We start from the raw sequence: 25241 nt of genomic DNA, 5'->3' as shown, positions 1-25241 counted from the left end.
AACAAATTAGCTTTGACGTCGCAGGCAACAGAATCAAAGAGCTCGTGAAGCGTCGCCCGTGTCAATCAATTGACACGAACGAAGCCATAGAGAAGCTCTGAGGGGCAGCGAGAAACTCACCCAGAGCGATACCCAGATCAAGGATGAGGTTTCGGCGCAGCATCTGTTATCACATGAATCAGCTCTCTCGTGTACTTAAGCTACCAATCGTCGGACTAGTAGTTGAGTCGGTAGAAGCCAAGCCATTGAATCATGTCAACCCCTTGCTGCAGGATAAGACTTACGCCGGTGATAGGTTTGACGGCCATTGCGAATGATTTGAGGGTTTGCGAAGCTTGGGAAGTGCTGTGCTAGTTTATGCGGAGGGTCGGGGGGAGGGAGTGATGGTTTGACGGGTTCACGAAAACGAAGCTTCAGACATGACCTGATGTTTGACCCACGCTAATTCGGCAAAAGTCACGTGTTCCAGCCAACCAAATGCGCGCCTTAGGTAAGCTCCAAAGTCACTGCTACGTCCGAACATTTTTTAGATGCCAGAGCTCCTGAAGGTTGAAGTGGAAGCTCAGCATCGAGAGCCAATGCACTCGCCACAGAGACAATGAGCCTCCATTTACCGTCGAGGAGGGTCCTTGGGACTGGTACATACAACAAAATCTTTGCAATTGAAACGCAGACTAACTTGCAGCAGCTCCCACAATTCTCAAAGCCCTCCGGCCGACCCTTGTCCTTCCCACGCACGATGCGCAGACCCGTGCAATCAGCTTTGGCAGCTTCTTTAGCCGCAAGAAGGACGAGAAAAAGAAGAATCAATCCGGAACGACTACAGTATGGGGTGACACCAAGGACCGAGATGTGCGGACAGCACTGCGCGAGCGCATGACGTCCGGCCGAATGGAGTCTGCCTCGATCTTCGCCGACGAGCTCGAAGCCGTAAAAGGGAGGAAGACACCCTCAGGTGCGCAGCCTGCTTCAGATGCCAAGAGGACGGCGACACCGTCATCGACGGACGATCTCGGAATATCAAAGATGCGCGAGCATATGCAACAAGCCGTGGACCCGGATGCGCGGTCTCGAGTGCGGTGGGAGCGCAAGATGGTGATTCGACACGCGTCCCGTTGCCTCTCTCCCTTTGGCAAGGAGACCAAGGCTGAACGCATTGCGCGGACGGAACGCGCCTCCCTCAGCTCCTCCATGTATCTGCCCACATCTACGAAGAAGCTGGTACATTTAGCACATCAAATCCACGGCAAGACCGTCGAGGATGCCTTGCAGCAAATGCAATTCAGCAAGAAGAAGATGGCTCGCGAAGTTAGGTTTTCTTTGGAGGAAGCCAAGGCCGTCGCTGTCGCTGAACGTGGTATGGGACTGGGCCAGGTTAACGGGGAGGTTCTCAAGCCCGGCCAGGAGGTCACTTTGCAGACCAAGGAGGGCAAGTGGCTAAACGTGGACGACCCGACACGTCTGTATATCGCTGAGGCCTGGGTCGGCAAAGGGCCGTGGCGAGGTATGCGGCCGGATTACAGGGCTAGAGGAAGGATGTTCATCAAGAAGAAGCCCTCAACAAGTGAGTTGTTTCCTTATCTCACACCTTATCGACCTCCGATGCAGCTCAAGGACTGATTTTTTCACAGGAATATGGATCCGCTTGAAGGAGGAAAAGACACGGATACGGGAATTCAATGATCGAAAAGCCAAGGAGTACAGACAAGGACCGTGGATTCATCTCCCAGATCGACCAGTCACAGCACAAAGACAACATTATAGCTGGTGATGAACACAATGAAATCTAAGCGGTTGAAGAGCGGGAGATTCTCTTCGGTGGTGTTCAGAAAGCGACAACCAGGAATCGGTCACGTCAAGACCAATGTATCACTTTGTAGCATCAAGAGCCTGTAAAAATACTGATATAGCTGCTTTGGTGCAGCAATTGCATATGAATCAAGCTCCTCTACATCACGGCTTGACGTCGCAATCTTCAAGAGACACGGTAGTAGCCTATGCTAATGTTGACAGGTAGCTCGCTTCAACAACCCACTCAGGAGATACTCTTCTCATCTCACAATAGGACCAAATTCCTGCCCAAACAGCAATATGTTCATTAAGTCGTGTAGACAGCATCATCAAGATGACAACAACCCGATCTCAGCAATGATCCCCACAATGAGATGAATTTGCTGCTGTTGCATGCGTGACCTCGAGCCAGTTGAGTCGGCTGCCAGAGTCACACATCCCAGACCTTTCCGTTCTTTCACATACTCAGCACGCTTCCTTCCACGCTCAAACCATGTACCTCGGCTTTTGCCTTGGCAGCATGTCTTCATAACGTCTTGACTTCATCTCCAACTCCGAAACGGCCGAGCCATCCTTGGGTGAATACTGCGCATGATGGTGATCGTTGGCATACGCCCTCCCAGACCCAGGCATTGGATCGGAGATAAACAATGATCGGGAGCGGCTTGGTCCGCTTCCACCACCGGTAGAGTTGCGCCGCCTCTTCCGCATGCAAAGGCAGACAGCAAGAGCAATGGCGGCGACCCCAACAACAGCAATGCCAATACCAATGCCGATTTTGGCGGTGGTAGCAAGTCCGGCAGCAGGGGTTTCAGTTGATGCTGCCGCACTCGTCGTCGCGGAAGCAGTTGCAGATGAAGTCCTGCTTGCAGAAGTAGAGGATGAGGCTTCGGTGCTCTCAGCAGCTGCAGTGGTGGAAGGGGTCTATGAATTGGGTTAGCAAAACGGATCGGTCCCTATGGTCCTTGGCTGTATCAACTTACGCTGGTGGAGGCTTCAGTAGGTGTCGGGGTTGGTGTTGGGGTTGGAGTCTCCTCTGGCGTCGAGGTTGTGGTAGTCACTGGCGTTTCGGTATTCTCTGCGGTTGGTTGTGCGGTGGTAGCTGGGGCTGGTGTTGTGGTCGGCTCAGGAGTCTCTGCCGTTGTGGGCTGAGCACTTGCAGCTCCAGTTTGGGCAGCTGTCGGCACGGCAGCTGTCATTGATGTTAGAAACTTTCTTGTCGGTAGGGTGGTGCCCATGCTCGTCAAAGGGGCAGCTCTAAGATGACTTACTTGCACAGATGGAGCTGGCAGCGGCCGAAGCAGATGTGGCCATGGTTTCTCCATCGGCACCACAAGCTCCTACGACACAGTCATGAATAGCGAACTGGAAATTGGCATTGGAGCAGAGGCAAGAGTCTGTTGCAGGTGTACATGCGCCATCCGAAAGCCCTGATCCTCGAATGTCATTGATACATGTTTGCTGATGAACAAATGGTCAAATTAGTCGTGTTTTCGGAGGCACAAAGTCGGTAAACATCATATGGCGCCAGCCGCGCAGATGATCTCGTTCCGCATACTCCACGAGGAGGTAAAAGGAATCAGACCAACTGAGCATCATAGGGCAACTGGCATCCACTACCGAAACTTGAGGGTACACTTGACTTACCGCGCATACAGGCAGGTCTGAGAACAAATCTGCGCTAGCGAGCTGCGTAGCTGCTAGGGAGAGAAGAGCAATATACCTCATCGGCGAGGAATACATTATGAATTTGGTTCGAAGTTGTAAAGGTGGTGTTCTCGGTTTTCGTGAAACCAATCCCGAGGGCTAAACGATAGGAGAGGTGGGCTTTGCGACTTTGAATGTTGATGTATGTTGTCTCAGCAAGATTGTATCGTGGGACGACGACCAATCTATGTCAGTGTATGCCAATCAGAGTCATAATCCTCTGGCTCAAGTACTGTCTCCAGACAAGGACGAGATTGACGCTTCGGATTTGCTATGTGAACGTAACACAGACCACTGTGGTGGCGACGTGAGGTGAAGTGAAGATTTTTGAATAGAAGACCGCACTCTGCCCTGGCTCAGGGGGGATGTCCAGCTCAACCGTGAAGGCGCTGATGGTGATACTGAGTTTTGAAGTTGAAAAGGAATGAGGTCCAAAAGCGGAACCCACTTGTTGATTGATGACTGGTGATCGAGGAAGAAAGTTCGATCAGACCACAGAAACAGAAAGCGAAGGAGCGAGCGTGAGTGAGGTATGGTAAGGTAGTATTAAAGCGAGAAAGAGAGGGAAAGAATGGACGGCCGAGACCAGAACAGGAAGTCGTCGATAACGGACCAAGTAAGGCAACTACTAAGTTGGGGAACGAGAGAAGTGGAGGAGGGTAAGGGAAGGAGAGAAGGAGAGAGGTTCTTCAGCTGTTTGCGGAAGGATGCCAGAGGTGTTAAACGAGGACGACGACACACCACAGTACCACCAAACACCTCAATTTGCAACCACCGACCTACTTACCTTCCATCACCTTACCCGATCCACATTCAGCTATGATCAATCGGATCGTGGAAGGACACCGGCACCAAGCCCAGCGCAGCCAGGACAGGCATGTTGTCGGAAGGCCAGGCGCGTGTGGACATGGAATGCTGGTAAATTCACAACACCTCTCAGGTACAGCGGGAGGGCAGGTCGGGAGACATTGAGGGGACCATCTCAAATGCCAGGGCCCCCCATGCAAGTGTCGTCGATTCTAAAACGTCCGCCTCGCCGCGATGGGAATGGCTCGTGCCGCTGGCGAGTAACCTTTGCCATGTCAAATGGGCTGGCTGCACCTTGACACTTTTCTCGCAGCATCACGCCGTCCAACATTAACGTTACGGCACAGAACACTGCGCTGCATCTACAGGGGATGAGTGCCCGACAAGGGGAGCACCTTGTGGCTTTCTCATCCCATTACGACGCCATTCAATGCAGCATAAGACGCCCAGGACTTGCACCCGAGGTGCTCATCGGGCGGTGCTGCTGCAATTCATCGTGCCCATTTCGCGCGTATCTTCGCCAGATTCCTTTTAGACTCTCGGTTCGACGGGTTCTCAACGGGACAGCCGCAAGCTTACCTACTGCGTTAAAGTGGGTTAAGAATAAATGCCCCTTTTCCGGGATCTGAAAATTGAGACGGCTTGCTCACCGGCACCCATTCAGAGCAGCAGCTTCAGCGGAGATGGATTTGGGCACAACAGCTATTGTACGACTATTTAGTCATTATGGATGGACGGCCGCATAAGTCGGGAGGATCTTCTGCAGCCACAGGCTCCAGCGATTTTCTTTTTCACCTTCCAGACGACCTGGTCTGAAGCATGAGAAAGGAGATCGGCACTGGGGTCGAAACCGCTAAGCCACCAACTATCCACGAATCCGAGAGGCCTATTTTTGTCGGTCAGGTACACCCGGTAGCTTACCCCTCAATACAACTGTCCCATGCTTCAGGGTCTTGTCAGGGGCTTGTCAGGGGCATCGCTTGCCTGCGCTACCAGGCGGAAGCTTGCTCGCAGTAGCATTGCAACCCTTTGGTCTTCCGAAAAGACCGAAAATGGGAAGGCATCGTCTGTGCGATCGTGCAGACGACGTAATGCGAAGAGCCCGTGTAGACATCATGTCAAATAGAGGTCGTTGCCTCTGCATCAAATATAGTCGCTGCACTACAAATCTGGCACGGGATTAGCAGCATTCCTGCTCACACGCCACGCCCGTTGCGTCCATTATCCTACCACAGTAGACTGAGAAATGATGGCGTCCGCCAACTTATGCCTCACCATAGTAACCTGATAAAATCGGTCACCACACTGACGAGATGGCGTAAAATTCCTTGGTCCTCCATTTCCAATCCCTGCACTGCTTCCGGCACATCAGTCAGGAACACACGCAATCGACGTCGATTTAATGGCCGGCCTATCGATAACTATCCTCGTGACAAGCAGCATAAAATTGATCCCCACTGCCAGCGGGTGTTTCAGACACATGAAGGCTCTTAGGTCCATCAATCACAGCCATCCAATGTCAGGTAAGCGTTTGCCATCGACATCCACCTCGACCACCATCCTCGTCATCCAGGTCTCTGTCACGTTCCTCTTCAGGTCCAATTGCCCAATCCCTGGCTTCTCCGCCGGGAAGACGCCTCCCACTTGATTGTGATCCAAGGCTGAGTGTGAGATCATCGGCATTGCTAGCCACCGTTTCTGATAAAATAACGACGCCCGTCAGTTGAAACAGCTATGGAATTTCCCATCTGGGCAATGTTCGCGATATAGCTTGCTGAGCACTTGATGAAGGAAGCCGAAGTATGCAGACCCAACACTACCTCAGACTCCTTTCTGAATTATTTCGCATTGCCAGTTGTTTGTACCGTGCAGGCTGTCTCTCTGCCATATTTTATGTTATAGGATTAGGAGTGGGCATCACCTAATCCACTATTTGATATCACCTGCAGCCAGGCTTCATTATTGAAATGCCTTCAAACTTGTGCCGCTTCCTTCGTTAGTCTGGAATATATGCAGGCACTTAAGCCATAGTTGCCGCTGGCCGGATCAACCGATCGTGCAAATCGAACCACCAAAGATTCATAATGATCGTCCTTGCAGGCCGTCCCTGGATTCTAGATTTTGGAGGTCTCCCAGACGCGCTCGTCAGCTGCGCCACCCCGCAACAGTTGCGCGCCGGGAAATTGCATTTAAAGCATCACCACCACACAAACCCCTGCCGATCGAAGATGGACAGAGCCGCACCACATCCCGAGAACCAGGGCGCGTGTCAAGAGCAGGATTAATTATCTCGCGTCTTATTAGCCAGGCTGCCTCGAGCCAGACCAACAGCTTTTTGATTTTAACAGTCCGATATGTCTCATAGCTCGCTGCCCTACCACGAGGTCCGGCTGCACGTTGAGGCACGTCCCGACTTCATGATCCTCACACTGATTCTACTCACACCGATTCTACTCCCACCAAAATAAACTGCAGTATCTCAGATTTGAAGACAGAAGCTCTTCAGATTTGGCCTTGGATCGAGGCGGGGCCATCTTTCTATCATGAAGTCTGATAATGGCATGCGGCGTAGGCCACTCTACGTTCTTGACTCCCCCGTAGTTTACATTCTTCGCGTCTTCACGCATTTTGCCGCCCCTTCACCACTCTGATGACAGCTCAAATTTTCTGCAGACGCCGATCTTCCACGCGAGCTTTAGTACAGATTCTAGCGTGGCACGGATCATGAAAAAGGAATGCTTCCTTTGTTCACCTGCAGAAGGTGGGCGCGCATCTACTCGGTAGATTCAGCTTGCAGCAGAAGCGCGTGTAGAAAAAGGAAGTGTTCTAATTTGAGGGAAGCCGCCAAAATAATATTGCTACATGCAGCTTACATCCTTAAAGCCTGCTAGAGTGTTCCCAAAGATTTCGTGAAGGAATCAAGCAGCCAATGCTTGTGTGCCAATGTCATTGCATCTAGATGTTGAAGTTATAGCATAGAAATCTGTCAGTGTGTCGTATGAGGTCCAACCAAAGCCCACCGGCGCTAATCGTGTGAAAGGAAGACAATTTTTCAATACAGGAGGCGAATATCACTTCAACATAGATGATAAGGCGGGAGCTGTCACAAGAGAGTGCAGGATCCATGCTCACATAACTAGACACCTAGCGGCAATCAATCTCTTGGATAAGGTGAAAGCCAATGCGTCGCGACAACTCTCATAAGCAAGTCATAAGACTTTGTCATTGCTGCATGCAAGCCACGAGGACTCTCAAGTACAGGCACAATCTGGTTAGGCCTGCAGGGCCACTGAGCCATGCGGCTACGAAGCGAATGGCGTTGCGCCTCAATAATAGTCGCTATCCTTAAAGCTATGATATAGAGACCCCGCAAACCATAACGTATTGTGATATCTTTCTCAGCCATAAAGCTGCGCTGTCGTGATTTCGAGTCATACTAACGAGGGCCGCCAGATGGTATCTAGACTTCAGCGATCACGATTTGGTTTCTGAAAGCGCATATTACCTCAAACCATGCTGTTATCCATGAGTTCAGTGCTATCCAGCGGTACATGGCAAACTGAAATTACATCAGAGTGCTTGGCCATCTTCGACAACTTTAGTAATCTGTTACTGTCTATTCCTTGCTATCTAGGTAGTTGATCGTTGAGCTTGTTGTTTTTGTCAAGGCCTATAATGGCTGATGTTCAACGAGCACGTCGTTTCAAAGAGGTCAATTCCAACGATGGATATAAATAACTCAGAATGGATTATTGCTCAATACAAATGTGTCTGACATTTGGTGTTTATAGTTTCTGATTCGTCAGCTTTCATGCAGCGGGCAGCGAGTGTTCTCAGCGTCTCTCGAGGAGACTTGACGGTTGTCCTCGGTCCTCAATGTTGTTGGGTCTGTGGTGAAGCAGAGCGGAAGAGATTCAAGTATAAAGACAGGGCAGCTTATATCATGTGAACAGTCCTGCAAGTTCTGGATCTATCTCATTCAATATCCAACGTCCTACAAATACTCAATTTCTCTTGAGAATGATCAACGTTGAAGAGGTACTCACATGCACGATCTCGTTATAATAGTCAGCCAGCTTATCAACTTCGCAATTTACGAAGTCTGCAAGCGGAAAGCATGTAGCTTCCTATGTCTACGGATATGGCTTTTCCTCAGTTGTCTCTTTGTACACGTGCACCTAAATGTCTGACTCAGAGCTTAATGATACATGACATAGCAGTTTCAGTACAACATGATTTGTTGCTCGAGTTAGTGTAGAGCTCAGCCGCATCTTACCCGGCCAAGCCCGTGTTGAAGTCCTCCTAGTTGCATAAAAAAAAAAGCTTGCACTTCAGAGTAGTCACTTCTTCAATTATCTTGGACATGGGGCACTGCCATGACTCCATGAACACGAGCTTTTCAAACTATTCCATTTTCTTACAGCATCCGCAATCTCGATTGGACTGTATGCGGAGTGTGGCATTCGTCCAGCACATCATGATTCGTTGCTCAAGCTCAAATATTGATTCAGCTGCATATCGCGGCATTGCCCCGCCAAGTCCATGTTGAAGTCCTAGTAGTTGCCTAAGTGCCGGCTTGAACTTACAGAGCAAACTGTTCTGCAAGATTTGTTCTCGTCACAAACAGCAACCATGTCACAGAATCGTCCCAAAGTCAGTATTGCTATCAAGGCCCCCGGCCGTGGCGAGCCGCAGAGAAATGAAGACGGCAGTGAAAAAATAAACCTCTTGCTGAGTGCTGTCTTCATTGACCCTCTTGATGCCAAAGCTTATTACCAGTTCCTGAGCGACAAAGCTGAGGAATACCCCAATTACGAGACCGCACATTTCCATGATTGGAGCGAGGTGCAAACCATCGTGAAAATCGAGGGCCGCGAACCAGCAGGCTTCCCGAGATCAGAGAATGAATATTACACGTGCTCGTTCGAGACTAAGGAAGACGCAGACGCTTGGGAAAAATACACTGGAATATGGGTGAAGGACAGCAGTTGTCCCGCAACACAAAGGGTTCTGAAGAGGACGTGGGACCTTGACACCTTTGCAGCACTCCTGGGACGAAAGCCTGAAGACATTCGCACTTGAGCTTGATAAATGCCACACAAGACATATCGGATTCAAAGAAAGAGAGTAGGGAGACTGTTTGAGTTTACTGATTTCACTAATCTGAGGGAAAGAGATAAAACTATTTACAGAAAGCGTTTCGGATATCAACTGGACATCCAGTATGAGAATATCTCTCGACACGGACTGGAGGCATAAGCAGTTAAACATATAGTGACAGATTGAGAGAGTTTATTTATTCATGGAGCTCAAACAATCGTTTCACTCTACTTCTAGCGAAACAACAAAGGGTTGATCGTATTACTCATTGTATCGCAGTACACATCATATAGCTGAATCAAAATGGAAGCTTTCTTAATTGACTCATAACTGCGGACGCTCGTTTGTGACCGAGTCTATCCCTTGGCTTGTCTGATTTGGAGGCCTTACTCTTGTTTGAACCTTATTGGGTGTAATATCTCCTTGTTTAGGTAAAGCTCTGTAAATTCGATCTTTGCTTAGTAGTAATTGATATCGTTATTCCGAATAAGCCCACCGCTCTTACCGCTGGCGTTTTGATGCAATATGGTTGAGACGCGATACTCAGGGCCTGGGCATTCTCCCTCCTATATCATTGGGACGTATTTTCCTCTTTGTCTCTACATATCTGGCAACTAGGTAATCTACATCCTGAATTATATATAGGTATAGTGACGAATGTAGGCATTATTCCAGGGGTAAACAACGTCAGTAGATAAATCCAAGTGTCACCAAGCACATCGCTGGTACACTGACACATAGACTGCTGCCAGCTTGCGAGACCACACCTAGTTATAGCAAATAGATCAAATATACACAATGGACACTACTGGACTGTAGAGAGCATTAACACATTATACGAGTCACAAGGCAAAGGACACATTGTAGTTCTTTTACGGATCACCATTAATGGCCAAATCTTTTTTGAAATTTGGTTTCAGCAGTGTACCTTTCTCGACCATTCAGCCAGCCAGCAATGCAACCAATGCTTTTTTGTGCAGAGCTCCCATGACGGAACGAAGTTGGCATCTTGCCCTGGTTTCCATGAAAGACCAAAACGAGTCAAGCAGTCCTTGTACGCCCACGACCATGGAACCGTCAGTCTTCCCAGACCACCGTCTTCTCCGACTTTGATTTTCACTCCACCCCCCGCAGCAGCAGCACACCGTCGTCAAAAAAGCCCCTTTATGCTCTTGACATGACGCCCCACGCTCGGATGATGTTGTCGGTGTAGCCAGCGAACAGGGTCTGACCATCCGCGCTCCACGCCAGCGACACGCACTCGGGGTCGCGGCTCTTCTTGCCAACAGCCGGGAACTCGGGCTTGAGCTCGTCGACCTTGCTCTTCTTCTCAAGATCGAAGATGATGATGCTGGAAGCAGTAGCAGCGCACAGCCAGTACCGGTTGGGGGAGAAGACAAGGGCGTGGATCTCGTCGTTGGCGTTCAGGGAGTACAGGTGCTTGGACTCGTTGAGATCCCACAGCATAGTGGTACCGTCCTTGCCACCGGAAGCGCACAGAGAGCCATCGGGAGAGATGGTGACGGTGTTGATGTAGCCGGTGTGGCCAATGTGGTCGGTCTGCAGCTTGCAGGTGGAGAGCTCCCAAACCTATTAAACACTATCAGCGCGCATATCCCAGAAAAGCAGGCAGAGGATCGAAGAGCTCGGAGCAGGATACAGGATCAGTGTAAAGTGTAAAGAATTGTCTCATTGCTTGCAGAACAAGCTCTGAAGTAGCAAATACGTAAAAGCATCATATTGCGTTGCCCGGGGTGGAGACTCCGCAGAGTGTGATAGAAACGTACCTTGACCAGCTTGTCCCAGCCAGCAGAGACGATAACGGGGTTCTGGGGGTTGGGGGAGAAGCGGACGCAGGACACCCACTCAGTGTGGCCCTTGTCGGTGATGGTGAACTTGCAGTCGCCGAGGGTGTTCCACAGCTTGATGGATCGGTCGCGGGATCCGGAGACAATCTGTCTGTTGTCGGCGGAGAAGGAGACGGAGAGGACGTCGTTGGTGTGGCCGACGAATCGGCGGGTGGTGGTGCCAGTGGCAAGCTCCCACAGGCGAAGGGTCTTGTCCCAAGAGGCAGACAGGGCGTAAGCACCATCAGAAGAGATAACCTGCCAAATCCATCAGCACAAAAATTCCTCGTCAACTCGCACCAGGCCTAGTCATCTAAACGTACGCAGTCGGACACAATGTGGGAGTGGCCGTGGAGAGATCGCTTCGGGTAACCGTACTGAGACTCATCGCGGGTGAGGTTCCAGATGATCAGGGTCTTGTCGCGGGAACCGGACAGAAGCATGTTGGGGCTGTCGCAATGTGAGTCAATGGAGCGCATGTGAGAGCTTTGTAGACACCTACTTCTCCATGGAGGTAGCCAGGGAGGTAACCCAGCCATTCTGTGAAGCATCAAATGTCAGCTACCCATGCAATCGCATCCATTCGGCCATGCCATTTCTCAGCTCGATCGCCCAGAAGGGTTTTCGCGGGGCTGCCGTGGACAGAGAACGGCGACTTACGTGGCCCTCGAGGGTGCCCTTGAGGATGAGCTGCTCGGCCATCTTCAGATATCTGGTGGGAGGAGGTAGAGAGGCGGTCGAAAGAGTCAATGGGGTGGTGTTGAGCTCAAGTGCCTCGTCGTCGCTTGAATTTCCGCAGTTCCAGCAGGCCGTGGAATTTTGAGCAGCCGCACAGAATTTCTCAAAAAATTAGGGCGAATACTGGGACCGAGGGGCTGGAGCCAATCAGAATGAGCTACTAGTGGTCTTTCTGTGGAGTCCCTGCTCGCCACTTTGGCAGACCGGCAGCCAGGTGGCAGCTATTAAAGCAGTCAACTTCACGTCGGTGACCAGCAAAGAGACTATCTACTCTTGCCATGCACCCAAAATAGCCTCTAAACCTAGCATATACAGCTCAGATGACCTCTCTAAAGTCATTTCACGAGATAAAGTATTGTAGAGATGATACGTTATCATCTACAGCCCAAGTGTATCTAACTATCCATCATACCTGTCTACCTCGTGTCTAGCAATTCAGCAATCTAGTGTTAACTCGGCTTAGAAGATCGAAGGATTGTCGACTTCTGCGCCGACCATATCAATGACCTGCCAGAAATGGACTGTGGCGCGTGAGTCATCTTCAAACCATAAAGGAGCCAAAAATGGTCCTTGAAATGGTGAACCTTGAACAACTAACTTCAAGTCGTATTGCAATTACCGTTTTGCAAAGATTTCTCAGCTGGGACCGCTGTTTGCTGCTCTCTTCTGACGTTTGTGTATCTAGTTCCAATCTTGATCATTATCAAAACGGCAGTATCAGTCACAACCATGGCCTTTTTCATTTATATAAACGGATTTCCTGGAGTTGGCAAGCTCACTATAGCGCAAGAACTTCAGGGGATTATTCCCAACGCCAAAATATTTCACAACCACCTCATCATCGATCCCGTGGCCGCACTGGTCGACCGCGACTCTCCGGAATACCTGCCAATTCGAACAAACCTCCGTCGCCATGTCTTAGACATCATCGCAACTGCGGAGTCTACCAAGGGCATGACTTGGATTTTTACAGACTGCCGACTTTCGGATTCTATTGGTAGTGAAGCTGCTCAAGATTACAAAGCTGCCGCAGAACGACGGCGCGTTGTCTTTATCCCGGTTGTGCTCAACTGCGATTTGAAAGAGAATCTAAAGAGAGCAGTGACAGAAACTCGAAGTACTCGTACTAAGCTTATGGACCCCGTCTTGGTAGAATCTATACGCCAGAACGTGTTTCTATATCATTTTGGGATGAAAGAAGAGCTCGAGATAGATATAACCGAGTTGAGCGCTTTGCAAGCTGCACAGAGGATATCTCAACATCTAGATCAGTTTGAGGGATAGACCTCGGAGTTCTTGCAGCACCAGGGTCACCTGAAGGGTTAACAGGACGTGAAAAGGAAAGTCAAAATGAAATGTGATACGCACCGGGTCGAAGCGCATAACGAACAGATGGACGGTCCACGTCGTCAGGTTTCAGTGAGCTCAGACACTCGGACGGGGAGTGGGAATATTGCTGTCATTAGCTGAAAGACAACTTGAGGAGACACCCTGTTGTTTTTTTGACATGGGCACAGGATTATGCCGAGTTGAGGACTGCGTCCCACGCTGCCTGTTTCTCCGGCTTGATGAGCAGGGGAAAAACTCTACCCTGAACACAATCTCATCAATCATGATATTTAAAGGCCTGAGGAAGGAGTTAGGGGTACCCGCCATTATTATCTACAATAGGGGGTCCCAGGAGCTTGTGGCATCACCTGTAATGAAGTAAGGCCTTTACTTGGTAACATCATGGAGACAGTTATGAGTTCAATCGGGATTTAGTATAGCATGATCTGTGTTTGATTTCTGCCGCTAGCTGGTGGATGCAACTATTCCCTGCATTGTCATCATTGTCTCTGTCTATCATCTCTCTATGGGGCAAAGCTCGGCAGAATGACGGCTTCCCGCGACTAGCAAGTGTTGTCGCTTCCCTAAACCGAACCCCCTGGGCATGCAAAGAACCTTTGGCAAGCTGCAACCGGTTCCGTATTTATAATGTAGACATTATGACGTGGCGAGGCGGAGATAATGACTTGCATGGGCGATGCGGTCGTGCCGTATCGGTTCCAAATTCAACCCTTCCCAACAAGTCTCTTGGCCGTCCTGGGTATCTCTCTCCGGTGGAACTTCTTCTGTGAGTTCACAATCATGCTATGATCTGCGATCTCGACTCTTGCGGCACCCGACCCCATCGCACCTTTGGGAGCACCATGCACCGCACCTGACTCTTCCAGGAGATCGCGCATGGCAGCCTCCCAGAGCTCGTACCTCTCCTTAGAGTTCGAATTTCGTTCGGCCACGCTCCGCAGGTCCTTGAGATTGGCGATTTTGCTAGCACGGACAAGCCCTCTAAGCGCCTCCTCTGCCTGCTTCGCCTCTCGTGCGGCCGCCTCTCTGATCTTCTTTGGATCACCTCTCCAATCGGGGATGTTTTTCTTCGCCGTGCCCTCCTTCTCCTCGGCGATGCTCTTGTGCACCGTAACGGACTCGACATCTGTGGGCGTGTACTTGTAGGTATGTATACTCGGAAAGTCGGGGAATGACTTTGGTATGAAGATCTTGGCGTCCTTGTCCGGCTTCCCACTCAGCTCCTCGTCCAAGCATGGCAGGTCGAGCACGTCTCCGCCATCAAGGAACAACTGTGTCGAATAGACAGGCTTGAGATCTCGCTTGGGAATTGGCGGTCTTGTATGTGGCTTCAAATGGGATTGATCGAGGTTGAATGCTTGTAAAGTGGCCTCGAAATCGGTAGGAATGGGCTGTGTACGCCGGGAGGCGTTGGCGAGAACCTTGACGTTCTCCATGATAGATGTGATATCTGCAGTCAACATTGCGATTAGTTCTATCTCTGCGAAAAGGCTCGTTAGAGAATCATACACGTCTCCGTCATCTGGGTGAAGCTCTCGAGAGCCTCATCCGTTGCAGTATCGAATCCAACGTGGTTCAGCGCCAGCACGATGCCGCGCCGTATACCCATGCGCGACTGCTCGTTGAAGGTGGGAAGAGCAGGCTTCCGCGCAGTCTTCTCGACATCTGGGATTGGTGCGACGGTGTGCGTTGAGTTTGTTCTTTGCCGTTTTATCGCTACCGGAACGTCATCGCTGTCCGGCGACAGTCTCTTGCGGGGAGGCGAGTCCACCGCCATATCGCTCATCGTGGCTATTGAATCGCGAACCAGTAGATAATGGAACTTCCGGCTTTGCTTCAGGCTTATGGGACTCGAGAAGGATTTGCCCAAGGCTTTCGGATGCTGATGGTGAACCCAAGGTCAGGAAGACTCGCTGTGCGCTCAGGACAAACGCGGCAGCTCCAGGTTGATGAAAACAGGCGCCGCGATGTAACTGATCAGATATAATCAGAGGCCTCCTGAAATACCAGGTGCGCGTAGACGGATCGGGTGAAGTCGAGGAGGGAGAGTGTGTTTGGGTCGAGGATGAGGGTGTCGAAGAGCAATCAGAAGCTTCGAAGTCACGTCGGTGACAATGGGACCGTGCCGGACCTGGACCGTGCGCCTTGAAGTCCACGGCTTCTATACCCCGCTAAAATTTAGTGAGGTCAACTCCCTGTCGGTGCCTTGAAAGTGACGAAGGAGGCTCAACAGCTGCCTACGAGAGAATGCACAATTCGACCTTGAATCACCCGCTTGCTTTGTTGTGCCATCAACCAAAATCTTGACCATCTTTCGTTGTATGATATTCCAGGTGGTGATATAATTGGTTTAGAACAACCCAAAGTACCAGCTGGATCTTAAACACTCGTATTTCTTATCAAGCTTATCAGTCTGATATGACGCGAGTAGCTCCTTGCAGGTGCATTCCACACGTGGAGACACCTTTGGCTAGCAGAAAGGGGCTTGACAGCCGCCAAAATGGCGGTAAATGTGTACTACCCAAGCGGTAGCTGACATATTGACTACTTGTCTGTTCTTCCGAAATACTTCTATACTTCATATATCTTAAACCAGCCTGAGCTATATTGTGGCCAGTCAGAGGTGGTATCGCGTTGCGCAAACAGCATTAGTTGTTCTCCTAGCAAGATGCACGATCTAGAGACCCTCCGTGGTGGGGGATATAAGGGTGCCGGACTCTCAAAGCTCAAGTTGGCATGCCCGCTTGACACCTTTCCTACTGAGATCCTAGATCTCGGAGAAACATTGGAACAGCTTGATCTCTCAGGCACTGGCCTTTCCTCTCTTCCCCAAGACTTCGGTCCTCGCCTACCAAATCTCAAGGTTGCCTTCTTCTCGCAATGCAACTTCATCACGTTCCCCAAGGAGCTTGCGGCATGCCCGCAGCTCGAGATGGTCGCTTTCCGTGGCAACGGGATGAAGACCGTCCCCGAAGACGCCCTTCCCCCACGGCTGCGATGGTTGATCCTCACAGACAACCGGCTGTCCTCGCTGCCCGACAGTATTGGGAGGTGTGAGCGGCTGCAGAAGTGCATGCTGGCCGGGAACCGACTTAAGACACTACCGGACCACATGAGCGCCTGCAAGAAACTCGGTCTGCTCCGCTTGTCAAGCAATGACATTGATGCTTTGCCAGACTGGCTGTTCGAGATGCCGGAGCTGTCGTTTTTGAGCTTCGCGGGAAATCCGTGCTCTACCCCCAGCACACCGGCGATAGTGCATGGCAATGGACACGCCAACGGCAGCGTGCAATCTCAATTGGATCATGTGAAGTGGACCGATCTCGAAGTGCACCACACTCTCGGAGAGGGAGCGTCAGGTGTGATCTCGAAAGGACTGTGGCAGTCAGAGGACAGCTCGGCGGAAGAAGTTGCCATCAAGCTCTTCAAAGGCGCCCTCACCAGTGACGGGGCTCCAGAGGACGAGATGGCTGCCGTCATAGCAGCTGGACAGCATGATAATATTATCGATGTCCTTGGCCGAATAAAGGATCACCCAGAGGAGATCACCGGAAAGTTCAAGGGAGGATTGGTGATGCAACTCATCCCTCCGCATTATCAGACTCTCGGCCAACCGCCGTCATTGCAGTCCTGCACTCGAGATCAATATCATCCAGATGTCTCACTCTCCGCAGACAACGCCATGAGCATCTTGGAAGGAATAGCAGCGGCTGCAGAGCATCTTCACGGCCAGGGAATCATTCACGGCGACTTGTACGCGCACAACATCCTGACTAATGAGGATGGGCACGCACTTCTGGGCGACTTTGGGGCTGCTACGGTTCACGGCCACACTGTATCCCCACTGTTGGAGAAGCTCGAAGTCCTTGCCTTTGCCCACTTGGTCGAGGACATCACTGGCCTAGTTCAGCCAACTGCAGAGTCTGACAAGCGGCTCATGGAACAACTACTTGTTTTGCGGCAGAGGTGTGCTGTCTCAACTGTTTCGGAGCGGCCTACCTTCGAGGAGATACTTTCAGAATTGATAAAAATGAAAGGAGGCAGTGCTTTCACTTAGCCCCTGGTGCTGAGGAGAGAAGCACATGCAATACCGAGCACAATAGTCCGCCCTGGAGTGGACATCAGGGATGGCTGTTTACCGGATAGATGTGCATCGTCTCCGATAGAATTTCACACGAATAGCTCAAGCATTTACTCTAGAATAGATAGAAGCGGTCGTCTTGGTATTGGTACCTGAACTTGGCGTAGGGATAATAGATTTAGATTTTCTGAGGCGGACTAAGCAATATCGACCTTTACAGCCCAAGCCAATGGCCTTCGCGTAGGCGCTGTCTCAGCGCAACCATCCTTGACACATAACATACACAATATAGCTATACAGAGAGGATCAAAGCACATCACTTCTTTGACAAGAAGGTAGTTTGTAGAAGTTTCAGGATCTCAAGCTTTCCGCTCCGGCGGAGAGGTGGTTGGACGTGGCTGCTCTGCTTGCAGAAGAACCTGGCACCTTTTCGCTGTGCTATTCCAGCTTGGGAAAATAATCCCCGGTGGACGCGTCTCGCAGCACGGCATCTCCTACAAAGCCCACGGAAGCAGGTGTTCGGGTACGGGTAGTGTACACGTCCCTTCCGACGCACACCGACTCCCCCAGCCACTCACTCGCCCGGTGAGGAGTTCGGAGAGTCGCCGGAGACATGGATGCTCGCATTCGGGAGGATGATTACGTCCTCACCACACGGGCTTGTGCCGTGGAAACGCAGTATGCATTCTGTCAAAGTGGCATTGTCTCCCGTCTTTCTCGGAAAGTTCCATGCCCTCCAAGTCGAGTTCGCGCTGAGGACTCAAAAGGGATGCGGGAGTTTCCGAGGAGTTGTCACAATTGTTCGTGATAATTTGTCTCGTATAGTACCGGATGGTCAAAGTTATTGATGCCAATCACATGCCTCTCATCGGCTCTCGCCAGTTTTTCCATTGCCAAAACCGGTACTTTCAACACCGACTTGTATGGTCTTGTCGGAGTTTCCACCAGAAGTGATCTCCAGAGCTAGCTGCATTACGCAAGTCTAAGCGCCCATTTCGTTCAGATGCCAAGGCTTGTCTTGCGGCAGCACTTTACTTGACAGAGTTTACTGGCCTGCGGGAGAGCGCTGACAGGGTACTGCATCCTGCCCATGCAGGCAAGACTTGTCAAATGTCGTCGACGAGAGGAAAGGTTGTCGGAGTTGGCCTCCGACCATTGGAACGTTCTTTGAAACCTTCACACGGCTATGGTTGATGATACATCACGATCGATTCAAGGAAAGACGCAGGATACTTGTCGACTCGTCACCCGCACGAACCCGAGCCGACAAATCCTTCACCTTGTTGGTGATGATCGGCCTGGGACGCTGCCGCATGCAGTACAAATTTTACCAACCTCACTTGTTGGTTTCTCTCTCAATTTAGAGCTGCCCTATTGGGCCGGGGAGGGTGTCATTGACGAGAACCAAGGTGCTTTCGCAAGCCTTTGAATGATCGACGCGGGGGATGTCATCGGAGCCGACCGTTATCTTGAAAGAAGCATTAAGAGAGATTCGAGAAGGGCAGACCAACCTCGACAACCCAGGTACTATGCAGCACTATGTAAGCGACTCGTTTCACACTTCTCGCTTGAGGAGGGTTGAGCTCGACCGCTGGGCTGATGAGGCCGGCGGTTGTCCGAGCCGTGAAGTAGTAGAATTGCAACCTTGCAGTGTCCTCGAGAGCACCAACAGGCCAACCAGCGTCGACCATAGGCTTTGGTGCTCCCAGTAAGCTGCAGTTGACCATTTCCGTGGTCACCAACATGAGATCTATCACAAAGTCTTTGGAAGCAGGGCTTGAACTCGATTTAAAGGCGAACTACTTGCGGCACTTGGCTGGTGCCCAGGAATGTTTATGGGGCGGGCGAAACCCCTGCAGCACTGTTTAAGGACCGCCAGAGCAATCAAAGATGAGGGTCAACAGGGACGATTGTCATTAATGACGAGCCAATGGTGCCTGTCGGGGAGCCCGGAAGAGCAGCGTCTAGGCCGCCCAGTTCCCACCTGGATCAGTGAATGAAACCGATTTAAAGGCCGGCAGACGAGGTGCTCTACTACCTTACGCAGTAGGTAAGATTTCACACACCCTGTGACCCTAAGCGTCAGTGAGGTCCTTTCTGCCAGGGTCTTTGGGCCTGGCTCTTGCGAAGTACAGTGCATTAGCCCAACCCTCAGTGGTCAAAGGGCCAGCATCACCAACCTCCCCACCATCCATCTGCCCAATCTTCTGAGCTCTGGGCTAAGCCTCGAACGAGGTTGGGCTGCCAGGGGTTAATCTCAAATACGTCGATAGCCTGGCGATTGCGTTGAAGCAGGGCTGTTTGCTGTAACGTTCTGGACTCCCCATTGTCCGTGGTACAGTTGCATTTCCTCAGAGTGATCAGCAGATCGTTAGAATAAGATGGACATTAAGGCTACTGGAACAAGAAGGGATAAGAGTGCGGGCTTGGCCTCAGTAAGACAATGGCTCTATGAGCTTGTGAAGAGACCTATTTTAATATGGGTGGAGGCATTTGTTTTGTAAGTCAGTGAGTGAGTGAGTGTTACCTTTGATCGAGAGACAAGATGATGGACAAGCTCGCGCGTCCCGAACCAACCTGCATATGCTAAGTATCAAGAAGTAAAGGAAAGACGTATAATCGTATAATAAACGGGTAACTATAGTTCCACTCAGAAATGTGACTATTCAGAATGGTTCAAGCAATATAATCTCCCGCTGTCTGTCTTTCTTCATGTCAGATTTGGATCCTTTTTTATTTTGAGTTTCCCCGCAGTGACTTAACGCGGCACCTTTCCAGATCCTTACATTAATTAAGTACCCTCAAACTAATAATTAATTACCGCCGTTCTATATGACATCAAAGCTAGCTACTACCAACCAACCTTAGACTTTGTACCGTTCTTAGCACCGGCCCCTCTCCCAGACCCATTACCTAGGTATCTAAGGTATCTGCTCTTTGCTGAGGTGTGTCTTGTGACCGACCTGAACCTTATGAGCTCTCTCCTCCCCCCTATCTTTCACACTCTTTTTGGACCCTGGATCATGTTTCATTGGTGAGAGAGGAAGCCTTGACAGGGACCCTGCCACTTGCTGGCTGCTGCTGGGCTTAGTGCAGTCGCACTGCCGATCTCGACTCGGTGGAGAAACGCCGAGGAACGACACCGGAGACCTGCACCTTGCGATCGCTTCCGATCCCTTGTGCCCGCCTCACTCTTCTGCCTTCTACAGACTACAGACTACAGACTGCAGTACGAGTACTTTACTGCTCTGCGCAAAAGGGCCGGCAAGAGCCTGAGACATTCCAAGGTTGCTGGCCTCGACATCTCCCGGACTCCAGACCAACCTCGAGCGGGGGGGCATCCCAGCTACTTACTTGCTGGTGCTGCTGTCGTCCGTGATCTTCAAGGCTAACGAAGCCGAACCGGTCGCTTGCACACATTTGATGCCGCCTAGGCCCGCAACAAGCATCATGTAGTGTCACCTGCAACGGCGCGAATCTCGACGACTACAACCTCATATTGCTACTTTATTGTCATGCGCGGCACCTCATACGGCCGTTCGACTATCCACCTACCTAGACACCTACACGACTATATCGCAAGCATCCACCCAAATGAATTAGCTGCTGCCGCGCGCCAGGGCAAGGAATGTACTACCCGTGATTGCCTCGCAATATTGTATGTTTGGACTGGCAAGCGGCCAGGACCCTATGAGCTCATGATATAATGATATCGGGTCTCGGTTCCTTTCAAAACGCTGACAAGAACTCCAGTTTATACCAATTATAGTCCTTCACATAATCAACCATACCTAAACGACGATTCGCATGACGACCTCGCCATGTTCGACCCCACTCGCTTTCCCTCCCTCGGGACGCGCAAGGCGCTCCTTGCAATCGATCTCCAGAACGACTTCCTCTCACCCGACGGGGCGCTTCCTGTGACAGAGCCGGAGGGGTTCGTCAAGAGAATCGTCGACCTGGCGAGTGCCTTCCGACAGTCTGGCGCAGGAGACGTAATATGGGTACGCAGCGAGTACGAGAGGCCGAGGCCGGCGAATGATGATCAGATTGTCGTCACCGACGGCCCTCCGCTGTCCATTCGACCTGGAGCACAGCCGCGGGGACGGAGGAGAACGTCTAGGGAACCGTCCGAACCACCAGAGAACGACCCGGAGGCTTTCTTGAGCAGACCGCCCCAGGGAGAGGGAAGAGCCTGCGTGCAGCCGGGCTCAGCAGGAGTCGAGGCATTCGCTGATATTGCAGCAGCAATAGAGCCCAAGGACTACCGCCTAACAAAGACGCACTACTCTGCCTTTCAGACAGGGCAGCTACTACAACTTCTACGCGGACGGTTCGCAACGGAGATTTACATCTGTGGAGCGCTCACCAACACGAGCGTGTATGCCACGGCTTTGGCTGCTGGCAGCTATGGATATGACATTAAGATCGTGGATGACTGCTGCGGATATCGCAGCATAATACGGCATGCGAAGGCCACGCGACAACTGATCCAGCTCACGGGCTGTGAGTTACTGTACGCCGAAGACGTCATCCAGTCTCTGCTACCCAGCAGCTCTTCGAAACCCGAAGCGAAGCTAGAACCTGCTATCTCCAGCCCGTCCAGCCCGTCCCGAGTCGCGAGCAGCAGTCGAGGCAGGGGAGGCAAGAGCCCAATTGCGGCTCGCACTATCATACCCGTACGTTCCAGACTCTCATCTCCACGCAGCAAAGCGGGCAGCAGCGCACCCCCCACTGCTGCAGCAGATGCGCCGCCGCCGCCGCCGCCGCCGCCCGCGGCAAGCGCGGATGCGGGCGCAGAGCAGTTGCTGCCCGCGTCAATGGAGAAGCTGAAGCTAAGCGGCGAGTCGTCGTCTTCTACAGGGACTGTCGTCGCGCCTGACCCCAAGTCCCAAGATCCTCAACCGCAGGCTGCAGTCGAGCCGCTTCAGCCCGTGGTGAGCGATGACGATGCTCGGGCCACCCTGCAGGTGGACGACGCGCCCAAGCCCGCAAGTGCGCATATGCGCCATGATCCAGTCATCGAGCCAGCCAACCCCCTCGATGCCGATTCCGACTCTGGATCGCCCATTGACAGTGAGTCATTCGAGGCTCAGATCAGAGCGAGAGTCGCTGCTAGAAGACAATCGAGAGGTGTCGAAAGGGCCGACCAAAGGATAAAAGACTCGCCGCCGCAAGAATGGCGATCGCCTGCTTCGAGCTTCAAGAGAACCCGAATCAGTGCAGAATTTGCCAAGGAAAAGGTCCAGGAAGCAATTGCCAGCAAGGACACGATCGAGACCGAGTCCAAAGAGTCCAAACCAGCGGACAAGCCCCAGCATAGTCCACCGGAAAGCGAGAATACAAAGCCCCCGACTGCTAAAGGTAGCTCAAGTGACGACAGCTCAGCTGAAGAGGCAGACGCAGCAACGGAAGAGTCTCAAGACATGGACAAACCCATCGTTTCCGAACCTATCTGTGAAGGCGACACCACTGTCATTCAGAACGTATTGCCACCAATCCTGAAGAAGAATATCTTCGAGCGTGTATGTGGGGAAGTGCAATGGCAGCGTATGATGCATCAAGGCGGAGAGGTCCCGCGCCTGGTCGCTGTGCAAGGCGAGGTTGATTCAGAAGGTAATCAACCAGTATATCGCCATCCCTCTGACGAGGCACCGGTACTGGTGCCCTTCAGTCCGACAGTGTTACAGATTAAGGAGCATGTTGAGAAGCATTTAGGGCATCCTGTCAATCATGTGCTCATCCAATTCTATCGTGGCGGCAATGACTATATCAGCGAGCACAGCGACAAGACAATTGACGTCGTGCCAGACTCCTTCATTGCTAATGTCAGTCTCGGCGCTGAGAGGACCATGGTCTTCCGCACTAAGAGGGCTGATAGGGACCCCTCAAAGAGGAAGACCGAGTCGGTGAAAGCTGTTGACTCTGTAGCGCTTGAGCAAGGAGTAACCACTTCACCCGACTCTGCGGATAAGACTGTCGAGGAGCCGAGGAAAGATAGCTCAACCTCCCCACAATCAAAGACAAGCGCTCCGGTCGAAGGCCAAAGACGACAAGTCGAGCGCGCACACCTTCCACATAACTCCCTGTGCCGCATGGGTTTACGTACCAACGAGAAATGGCTACACGCCATCCGCCAGGACAAGCGTCTGGACAGGGAGAAGACCGAGGCCGAACTCGCATACGAAGGCGGCCGCATCAGCCTGACCTTCCGCCGCATCGGCACGTTCCTCAACCGCGACAGCACGCTCATCTGGGGCCAGGGCGCCACGGGCAAGACCAAAGCTGCGGCCCACGCCGTCGTCAACGGCCAGACGCCCGAGGCCGTGCGCATGCTGCAGGCCTTTGGGCGCGAGAACCAGAGCAGCGCGTTCGACTGGAAAGCTAGTTATGGCGCTGGCTTCGACGTGCTGCATCTGAGCGCCTCGCCGCGGTTTTTCGCCAGCGGAGACGACATCGTAGACACGCGCGTCACGCTCATGCTCGCGGCGTATGATATCAAGTACGCCAAAGGCAGCGTTAGCCCGGGCTTCAGCCTCAAGGACAGCGCTGAAGTGCCCGATGACCTCCCTGTGAAATTTGTTGATAACGATGCCGGCAAGTCGACTGTGACTGGCGACGTGGCCATCATGCTATATCTAGCATCAACATACGGCGGCGAGAAAGAGACGAACCGGAGCGGACCGGCGCTCGCGAGGCTCTACTCGCGTTTCCAAGCCGCGCTCGGCCTGGAGGCTAAATGGCGCGCTCTGCTGCGCAGCCAGGCCAGGGGTGCTGCGGCGAGCAAGGATTCAGCCAAGGGCCAGCACGCATCCACTCTGCTCAAGTCCCTCCGCCGCGAATTGACTACCTTTGCGTCGTGGGCGGATGAAGCGGGCGCCCACCGGGGCAGCATTGCGGGCGAGGGCGACGATCCAGCCACCGTCGCTGACTACGCGCTGTGGCCAGTCCTACACGACATGGCGCGCGTGTGCAGGGACGACGGCGAGGCTCTGAGCTCTGTCCTGCGCAAGATCGGTCTCGATGGGCTGCAGGGTTGGTACACGAGCTTTGCATCGCGGGAGAGTGTCAAGGCTGTCATGGGAGACGCGCAACCTGAAATACCAGCTGAGGAGACGCCGAAGAAGCCAAACCCTACAAAACCAGTGGAGGAGCAGAAGAAGGAGAAGGAAGAAGAAATACCTACAAAGGACAAAGGAAAGGGGAAGATAGAGAGCGAAGAAGAAGAAGATGAAGCTGAAAGTGAAGAGACGGAGAAGTCAGACGCAGATAACTCAACCAAGGATAAGGAAGGGGCCAAGGAAAAGATAGAAGGTAAAGGGAAGGGCAAGGATCCGGCGACGACATGATGCTTCTACGGGCAAAAAGTTAGGGATTGTTTGATCTTGGGGGTTCCGACTAGGATATGAGTTCGTGTGGCTTATTGAATTCAAAGGATATAGCGAGCGAGATAACCTGGCGGCGTCTTATAGGAAAATAAAACAAAGGGGGTTCCTCGTTTTTACTTTTTCTATAGAGACCTTGCAAGCACTTGCAACTGTCATTATTCGAATGAGTGAGGACAATATAGTGCCAGTCCGTAAATTCTGGGAGGGAATATGGTTTCCTCCCCCGTATACTACTATACGCCTGAAACTCCGGGAGAACAGTTGAGCAAGTCCGTCCCAGCTATTCTCGTTTGGATGCCTAGGTTGAACTTCATACGTACATATATCCCACGCACCTTCCATCCATTCCATCACATGTTCAATTGATCCAATTGCCCACTCGCTACCGCTCACAACAGCAATTACTCCCCCGGCCCGCGCTCATCTTACCAC

The 25241-nt window shown here is 51.8% G+C and overlaps 6 protein-coding genes across 6 annotated transcripts; 4 read left to right on the top strand and 2 right to left on the bottom strand.

The window, feature by feature from the left end:
* Positions 1 to 477: 477 nt before the first annotated feature.
* On the top strand, positions 478 to 1771 carry UCRPA7_5020 (putative mitochondrial large ribosomal subunit protein; the record flags this gene model as incomplete). Its single annotated transcript, XM_007917571.1, has 3 exons — positions 478 to 490; positions 689 to 1564; positions 1632 to 1771. 3 exons carry the CDS (start codon positions 478 to 480, stop codon positions 1769 to 1771), a joined length of 1029 nt encoding a protein of 342 aa, XP_007915762.1.
* A 7166-nt stretch (positions 1772 to 8937) lies between these two features.
* Positions 8938 to 9387, top strand: UCRPA7_5019 (hypothetical protein; the record flags this gene model as incomplete). The annotated part of the gene is made up of 1 exon (XM_007917570.1): positions 8938 to 9387. The coding sequence occupies one exon, from the start codon at positions 8938 to 8940 to the stop codon at positions 9385 to 9387; it is 450 nt and encodes a 149-aa protein (XP_007915761.1).
* Positions 9388 to 10569: 1182 nt separating this feature from the next.
* UCRPA7_5018 (putative guanine nucleotide-binding protein subunit beta-like protein) lies at positions 10570 to 11954 on the bottom strand (the record flags this gene model as incomplete). The annotated part of the gene is made up of 5 exons (XM_007917569.1): positions 10570 to 10995; positions 11193 to 11510; positions 11576 to 11702; positions 11755 to 11792; positions 11913 to 11954. 5 exons carry the CDS (start codon positions 11952 to 11954, stop codon positions 10570 to 10572), a joined length of 951 nt encoding a protein of 316 aa, XP_007915760.1.
* Positions 11955 to 14044: 2090 nt separating this feature from the next.
* UCRPA7_5017 (putative bromodomain associated protein) lies at positions 14045 to 15126 on the bottom strand (the record flags this gene model as incomplete). Its single annotated transcript, XM_007917568.1, has 2 exons — positions 14045 to 14790; positions 14850 to 15126. The coding sequence occupies 2 exons, from the start codon at positions 15124 to 15126 to the stop codon at positions 14045 to 14047; spliced, it is 1023 nt and encodes a 340-aa protein (XP_007915759.1).
* Positions 15127 to 16008: 882 nt separating this feature from the next.
* Positions 16009 to 17397, top strand: UCRPA7_5016 (putative serine threonine protein kinase protein; the record flags this gene model as incomplete). The annotated part of the gene is made up of 1 exon (XM_007917567.1): positions 16009 to 17397. The coding sequence occupies one exon, from the start codon at positions 16009 to 16011 to the stop codon at positions 17395 to 17397; it is 1389 nt and encodes a 462-aa protein (XP_007915758.1).
* A 3845-nt stretch (positions 17398 to 21242) lies between these two features.
* UCRPA7_5015 (putative isochorismatase family protein family protein) lies at positions 21243 to 24770 on the top strand (the record flags this gene model as incomplete). Its single annotated transcript, XM_007917566.1, has 1 exon — positions 21243 to 24770. The coding sequence occupies one exon, from the start codon at positions 21243 to 21245 to the stop codon at positions 24768 to 24770; it is 3528 nt and encodes a 1175-aa protein (XP_007915757.1).
* Positions 24771 to 25241: the final 471 nt, after the last annotated feature.

Source organism: Phaeoacremonium minimum, assembly GCF_000392275.1.
Source record: "Phaeoacremonium minimum UCRPA7 unplaced genomic scaffold PA7_03_scaffold_379, whole genome shotgun sequence".
Classification (NCBI taxonomy): domain Eukaryota; kingdom Fungi; phylum Ascomycota; class Sordariomycetes; order Togniniales; family Togniniaceae; genus Phaeoacremonium; species Phaeoacremonium minimum.
The sequence above is the reverse complement of the archived record's forward strand: the minus strand, read 5'-3'. Positions and strand labels throughout refer to the sequence as shown.